Raw genomic sequence first — 8,477 nt, 5'->3', positions numbered from 1 at the left:
TTACATAAAGTAATTCATATAGTTGACTACTTTATGTACATTAAGGGAGTTGGATAAAAAAAAAATGAACAAGTTGTCTTTTTAAATTTAATAGATTCTTAAAGATATGATGTAATCCATACGAAATCGACGGCCTTAACATGGATTTTGATCAGTATTCCTTTTTTTAATCACGTATTAAAAATCGTGTCCCAGGAAATATGTAAAATTTCAGACTCTAAAATTTGTTACTGAAAAGCAGTCATAATTCCTAATTTATGTGATATTACAGAATATAAAAGATAAACATCACCCGAAAACAACGGATTTTATTCGGAGAAAGTATCAGAGGAGCTCTTGAAATCATACTAATCAGAGAATAATCTCCACAATGCGGGTTTCAGCAGTACTCTTCTTCCTGATTTCCATTGACAAAGTTGCACCTGGTTAGTATGTACGACTTTATAAGTTAAGATTGATTCAGATTAATTTCCATAATCGGTTGATGATTTTTATTCCCCAAAACATTCCAGTCTTACATAAGCCAAGGTTTAATCTACACAACTTGCAGTCATTATAATGAAGTGTTAATCCATTGCAGAAAATATTTCATAAAACATTTCAATTTTTAAAAACCTTTATCCATTATTATAGACAATGAAAGCAAATGTAAAGTTAAATACGATTTATTTTTGTTGTTGGCGAACGATGCCATGGCCTTAGGACTGCCGGATGATAAATTGGCTAGCCCTAAAATTAATTATGCATTAACATTACATTATGCATTACATAAAACATTATGCCACATTATCATTTGAGGGCAACTAGTCGCAACTATAGTCAAAACATTGTTTAGAACAATTTAAACCACTGTCCAATGTGGAGTTCTCAAAGATATCATTATACATTATTCATTTTGCAAAAAACATTATGAAAGCCATCATTATACATTATTCAATATGCATATATTATGCATTTCATCAATATACATTATGGCATTATCATTTTACATCATTGGCTTCATCATTGGGAAATATATACAAAATTAGACTGGTATAGGGATCAGATACTCAGTATAACAATGCTATCAAATCTATTAAAGCCAAAAGCGTCGCGAAATATCGCCACATGGTTGTTCAAGCAATGGGAGAACAACCAACGCCAATATAATTAGAGGATAAATGACGCTGATATTGGCCAGCACCTTCGTTCGCCACTGAGACAGTAGACTTGTTGCAATTCACTTTATAAATTGTCTAATAGTATTTCATTTCCAAGTTCAGAAAGATGAACTCCATCCCTAAAAAATAATCTGCTAGAATCCCAACATGATAAATTGGCTAACCTTAAAGTGAATTATTGATTACATTAACATTACATTATGCATTACATTAAACATTATGCCATTTCGACAAATTATGTGTCTCTTCAGTGATGCTGTTGCCGAAACGTTAGAATTCTGAAATATTAAAATAAAAAAAATGAAAAAAAAGGGGGGGGGGGGGAGGAGGCCAAAGATTGGAACCAAATACGTCGAGGGATCAGAGCTATGCATGAGGGAGATAAAACCTAATTTTGAAATAAATTTCTAAAGAGCTAGGTTCACTGTATGTATAAAATGGCCCTAGCCTGTAGATATACCAATTTATTAACTAAAACTCCGAGTACTATTTTCAGCATTAATATAAAGTAAAGACTTAGTGCTTTCAGTTTATATAACAAAATTTCCTTTGAAGAGTCCAGGCATTGAAAAACAGGTTGTGTGAAATTGCAATGTTATTGAATTTTGCAGAAAACAGGTGTTTTTGAGAACCTTCAACAAAGAACTAAAATATCAGCACACCCCTCGATCCAAAAATTAAAATATGCTTTATAATCTTCATTAACAGTTCTTTTATAATATATTTACACATTTTGGATCGGAGGTTGTGCTGTTTAAGAAATATTGAAAAATGGCATTGTATTTTAGCCTTTTTAAAGAAATATTCAGGATATGTGAATAATGACCTAATTCATGACGTCATAATGCATTTACTAGAAAGAAAATTACGTCATTGTCAGTAGATATTCATTAAACAAGTGCTCAAGTATAATTTCTTGCCTTGTTGACTAAAACTATACAGTTTTGAATTTTCAGAAATGCACAGGGCCAAAAAAGGCCCCAAGTGGCTCTTGCTCTTTTACAACAGCAATTAAATATATATCCGTAATTTCAAGCTAGTACCAAGGTACTTAGCTATTGGGCTGTAGAGACCCTCGGGGATTAATAGTCCACCAGCAGGAGCCTCGACCCAGGGGTCATGATGTAAGGTTAGGCCACTGTTGCCCTGCCAAAGGATGTGATAATTTAGTCGTCTATGTCCCATATGTGATTTTTATGCCCCCGTATCGAAGATTCCTGGGTATATAGTTTTTGCCCTGTCCGTCTGTCTGTTTGTCTGTCTGTCTGTTTGTCCGCAAAAACTTTAACATTGCTCATAACTTTTGGCAATTGATTGGTTGGAGCTATGGCTTTCATATTTCACATGTGTATTCCTTGTGACAAGACCTTTCTTTGGGTACCACCATATTTGACCTTTTGACCTTGGAGTTTGACCCAGTTTTGCAAAATTTTATCCAACTTTAACCTTGGCCATAAATTTGACACAATTGGTGCTAAGGCTTTCATACTTCACATGTGTAATCCTTGTGACAAGTCCTTCCTTTGGATACCAACAACTTTGACCCTTTGACCTTGACCTTGGAGTTTGACCTACTTTTGAAAAAAAATTTAACACTGGCCATAACTTTTGAACGATTGGTACTTCAGCTTTCATACTTCACATATGTAATCCTTAATTATGACAAGACCTTCCTTTGAATACTAAAAACTTTGACCCTTTGACCTTGACTTTGGAGTTTGACCTACTTTAAAAAAAAAATTTAACCTTGGCCATAACTTTTGAACCGTTGGTGCTTGGCCATTCATACTTCACTTATGTAATTCTTGTGACAAGTCCTTCCTTTGGATACCAACAACTTTGACTCTTTGACCTTGACCTTGGAGTTTGACCTTCTTTTGAAAAACTGTAACCTTGGCCATAACTTTTAAACCGTTGGTGCTAGGGCTTTCATACTTCACATATGTAATCCTTGTGACAAGACCTTTCATTGGATACAAACCATTGTAATCCATTGACCTTGACCTTGGAGTTTGACCTTTTTTTTAAAAAACTTAAACCTTGGTCATATCTTTTGAACGATTGGTGCTTCAGTTTTCATATTTCACCTGTATATTTCTTGTGAGAAGGCCTTTCCTAAGGCAACATTAATTTTGACCATTTGACCTTGACCCTGATGTTTGACTTACTTTTTAAAAAATTAACCTTTTCTATTTCTATTCAATGGTTGCTGCTACGGCTTTCATATTTCACAGGTATATTCCTCGAGACAAGACCTTACTTTGGGTACCAACTTTTTTGATTTGTATTTGAGACCGTTTAACCTTTACTATAAGTTGCCATATGGGGGCATCAGTGCTTCACAAACACATCTTGTTTTAGTTGAAATTAAGGCTTGTTAATTAAATTAAGGAAAACCCACTTGGATGACCCAACTACCCATATACTGTTTTCTTGCCCTATATGATAAAATATATTTCACTGAATTATAATAAGTTTTATAAGCATGTTATATCCGTCTACTTTTTTTTTTTCATTATTTCGGATTCTAAATGCCCTCTAGAAAACTGTCCGAGGCAGCCCAATCCAAAAAGAATGGAAAGTGTAACGTGATTTTGAAACACCTAAAATATGTATTGCTTTATTAACGAATGGCGTAAATTGATAGCGGGTAAGTGGGCTGCCGTCTACGTCTAAAATGTTTTCGGTGATTGGTAAACGACGGTCAACTGATTTGCGGGTACGTTTTATACCCTCTAATAATTTTCTAACCAGGAAGCATTGTGTACAGTCAGTGGTACCTGTCAACTTGAATTTAAAACTTATACCAGATAAATAAGATGATATTGTGCTGTACGCTTCTGGTGCGAGTAACTGGAATCTTTCCCACTGTTTTTGGGAAATAGAATCCGTGATTGAATTATTGCAACCGAAGATATGTTTTGCATTCAGATACATATTGTTAACCATTGAATAAAGCACTAAAGGCGCACTGATACCATTACCCTTTTAGATTTAGATGTCGTCCTATTTAGAAACGATACGAAAGCAATGATGTCAGTGTGAAACATTATTTTCTTATTTTGGAAATGATTTTTGAATAACTTGACTGCCAGAACTATTGGAACTAATTCTAAGAAAGTTATATCAGATATTATTTCCGAATCCTGCCACTGGGTGGGCCACGGAAAATATGCCCAATGGCCTTGTAAATAAACGCCACAGCCAAGCTGTGCATTACCTGCGCTATCCGTATATAAGTAAAGCTCAAAATTTGAAAGCCAATTAATATCTTAAAAATTGAAGCTACCGTTGAATTGTTCGAGGAAACTTAACCAAACCTGTAGGTCGCTCTTCATTAGTCAGCCCACGGGCTAACTAGTTATCTTACGAAGAAATTCAAATGCGCTTGCGTGTTTTGGAATTCTGTGAGGAAGACAGATACCCTGACATTGGTTAAACCTAAGGAGTGCAAGCGATTCTGGGAGGTTGACGACTAGAGTAATTCAATCCTGTTGATTTCGTTTCAGTAAAATCAATATCGATTAAACAACGAAATCCCTATTTAACACCATATACCAATAAAATGCAAATATATGTTAAAACAGTAAGGCGTTTGGTGCTGATTTATTTGGAAAAACTGCTTTTATGAGGTTTTGTGGTTTCCATTTTCAATAGTTTTATAATCTGGTTCGCAGTAATTTATCTGGTTCGCATCTATTCAGACAACGTGTGTTTTACGCAACAAAGCATAAAATTGTATAAATTCATTTTACGTACTGTTTGGCATGTCAGTGGAAACTCTTTTGAAAAGTATCTCAAATGTAGTTTACATGTGTATTCAATTCTGCAGCATAAATATTGGATTATTTCAGATTTTGAAGCTTTTCATTTTTTATTGGTTTTACTTTCGTCTTCGTCGCCCGCGTGGCGCAGTGGTTAGAGCGTCTGCTCTAGAGTCGCAGAGCAAGGAGCTGATCCTGACGTCGCAAATTCGAATCCACTGTAGGACGTGGAGACCGGTCCTCCGGATTAGACTGTATAAACCGTGGTCCCGTGTCGCAGTAGGTGTTGGCACGAAAAAGATCCCTCACTGCTCAATGGCCCTAAGTACCGAGTATAGGAATAAATTTGCAGCCCTCCATCGGCAAGTGATGGCTTCTCCACATGCGTGAAAAATTATCGAGAGGGAGGTTAAACCACAGACAACAAACAAACAAAAACAACTTTCGTTTTCATTTACAGTATTTCGATCCCGATTTTAATTACCAAATTAACCAATACGATGTTGAAAGGCATACAATGGATAGATCTTGAGAGACACAGCTGATTCCGCCTGCTACATTCTTTTTTAATATTTGAATCCTTATTTGTTCGTCTGTCTATCATTGAGCCTATTAGACTGTGTAAATTCATGTTGGCTTGTAATTATAATCGTTTAATGAAATCACAAATTAAACACATTTAATTGTTTTTAGAAAAACACTGGGAGTAGGTCTTTTTGACACTTTCCCCCGATTGTCGCGAGTATAAAAGAGGGGCGCACATGGCGAATTCTACGATGACCGATATCAGCCATGTCATTCTACAGTTAAATTAAGTGTAGAATGTCAGTGCTATGTACAGTTTGCTTTGTCAGGTTATTCATTGCTTGAGTAAAGTGTACAAGGTGTACACCAAGATTTCAACGCTGTCACGGCACTCACATTGCTCGGAAGATGTGAATTGTATACATGTGTTATTAATTGACGGTTTATTCCTATCTGCAATTGAAATTCTTCAAAAACATAAAAACAAATTCCTACATCGGGAAACAGCGGTAGGGACACAAAGGGTGCAACACAATAAAACATCTTGAGTTTTTGCTTTGGTTAACAAAAGGATATATCAAACTTTCCCTACAAGTATAATTATATATCTATATCTATATATCTATATCTATATCTATCTATCTATCTATCTATCTATCTATCTATCTATCTATCTATCTATCTATCTATCTATATATATATATATATATATATATATATATATATATATATATATATATATATATATATATATATATATATATATATATATATATATATATATATATACATTTTCTTTTAAATTTATGTGATTAACAAATTTAATTAAAACTTGTCATAAGTTTTTAGAACTTGTGCACACTCCCTTCTTACTTAAAAATAACAAAAATGTGTTTAAATTAAATCAGATTTGTAGGATTGATACACATTTGTATACATGTATTTTACCTTAATTGAGTGATATGACAACCTGTTTAACATCAATGTTACTGCACATTTAAGAAGCAACTAATTAATTGACAAACATTAATATATTTGAAAGGTACATGATCGTACTCTGCATTTTAGGGGAAAAAAACACATCATTAAGAGTTGAAACGTCTCATTAAAAAAAAAAAATTGAAAATGATATATTCCTAAGAAATAATCATTCTCAGAAATTACAACAATTGCAAATTCTGGATTTTTTTTACGAAGGGGGTGTCAGTCAGTCATTAAGGAAGTCAATATTTCATTTCAAAGAAGAATGGGGACAGTAGCAAACAAATATTTTTCTAAATATTTATTTATAGGTTTAGCCTTATTTATCTTTTATCTTACCAAAGGTTTTCTCTTTCATATTAAAACTTTATTGCCTCCTTGACCATACTTTATGCCCCTGCTGCTGTTTCCAGATATAGGAATTTGTTTTTATGTTTTTGAAGAATTTCAATTGAAGATAGGAGTAAACCGTCAATTAACAAGCATTCTGAGTGTATTGCATTAGCAATACTAGTCCCCTACCGGCAAGTGTAATCTGGTTCCCGTTCAGAATTGAAAATGCCATAATTCCGTCAAAAATCAATGAAGCGGGGCGAAATGCAAACTTGATCTATAACTAATCAAGGTAAAGTCACATACCAAAAATCAGCTCAATATCTGAAAGCGATTAGAAGAAAATTGCGGAAAACTCTTAAAAATTGAAAAGGCTGTTATTCCGTCAAAAATCAATGAAGCGGAACGAAATGCAAACTTAACCTGTAACTCATCAAGATACACTCACATACCAAAAATCAGCTCAATATCTGCAAGCGTTTAGGAAAAAAGTGCGGAAAACCAAGTGGGACAGACTGATAGAAAGACAGACGGACGGCCAGACTCAGAGGAAACCTATAGTCCCCTCCGGTTTAACCGGTAGGGGACTAATAACAAGCATTCTGAGTGTATTGCATTAGCAATACTAGTCCCCTACCGGCAAGTGTAATCTGGTTCCCGTTAAGAATTGAAAATGCCATAATTCCGTCAAAAATCAATGAAGCGGGATGAAATGCAAAATTGATCTATAACTAATCAAGGTAAAGTCACATGTATCAAAAATCAACTCAATATCTAAAAGTGCTTAGAAGAAAATTGCGGAAAACCATGAAAAATTGAAAAGGTCGTAATTCCATCAAAAATCGTTGAAGCGGAACGAAATGCGAACTTGATCTGTAACTCATCAAGATACACTCACATACCAAAAATCAGCTCAATATCTGCAAGCGTTTAAGAAAAAAAGTGCGGAAAACCAAGTGGGACAGACGGACAGACAGACAGACAGCTAGACAGACAGACGGACGGACAGACTCAGAGGAAACCTATAGTCCCCTCCGGTTTCACCGGTAGGGGACTAACAAGCATTCTGAGAGTATTGCATTAGCAATACTAGTCCCCTACCGGCAAGTGTAATCTGGTTCCCGTTAAAAATTGAAAATGCCATTATTCCGTCAAAAATCAATGAAGCGGGATGAAATGCAAAATTGATCTATAACTAATCAAGGTAAAGTCAAATGTATCAAAAATCAACTCAATATCTAAAAGTGTTTAGAAGAAAATTGCGGAAAACCGTGAAAAATTGAAAAGGTCGTAATTCCATCAAAAATCACTGAAGCGGAACGAAATGCAAACTTGATCTGTAACTCATCAAGATACACTCACATACCAAAAATCAGCTCAAAATCTGCAAGCGTTTAGAAAAAAAAGTGCGGAAAACCAAGTGGGACAGACTGATAGACAGACAGACAGCTAGACGGACGGACGGACAGACTCAGAGGAAACCTATAGTCCCCTCCGATTTCACCGGTAGGTTACTAATAACACATGTATACAATTCACATCTTCCGAGCAATGTGAGTGCCGTGACAGCGTTGAAATCTTGGTGTACACCTTGTACACTTTACTCAAGCAATGAGTAACCTGACAAAGCAAACTGTACATAGCACTGACATTCTACACTTAATTTAACTGTAGAATGACATGGCTGATATCGGCCATCGTAGAATTCTTACTT

General features: G+C 35.0%; 1 protein-coding gene across 2 annotated transcripts in view; it reads left to right on the top strand.

The window, feature by feature from the left end:
• The first annotated feature begins 288 nt into the window (after window positions 1-288).
• The window catches only part of LOC133173243 (sushi, von Willebrand factor type A, EGF and pentraxin domain-containing protein 1-like), a 101,744-nt gene continuing 93,555 nt past the window's right edge, over window positions 289-8,477 (top strand). The window contains exon 1 of one of the 2 annotated variants that reach the window (XM_061308224.1): window positions 289-425. In XM_061308224.1, coding sequence (XP_061164208.1) covers window positions 371-425 — 55 coding nt within the window. In that variant the 5' untranslated portion in view covers window positions 289-370. The remainder of the gene's footprint in view (window positions 426-8,477) is intronic. The other variant, XM_061308221.1, reaches the window with a different exon arrangement.

The sequence above is a fragment of the Saccostrea echinata genome, unplaced genomic scaffold, assembly GCF_033153115.1.
Source record: "Saccostrea echinata isolate AGI-Se365-2 ecotype Australia unplaced genomic scaffold, CSIRO_AGI_Sech_v1 ptg000056l, whole genome shotgun sequence".
Lineage (NCBI taxonomy): Eukaryota > Metazoa > Mollusca > Bivalvia > Ostreida > Ostreidae > Saccostrea > Saccostrea echinata.
Note: the sequence above shows the minus strand (reverse complement) of the source record. Positions and strands in the feature narration are given on the sequence as shown.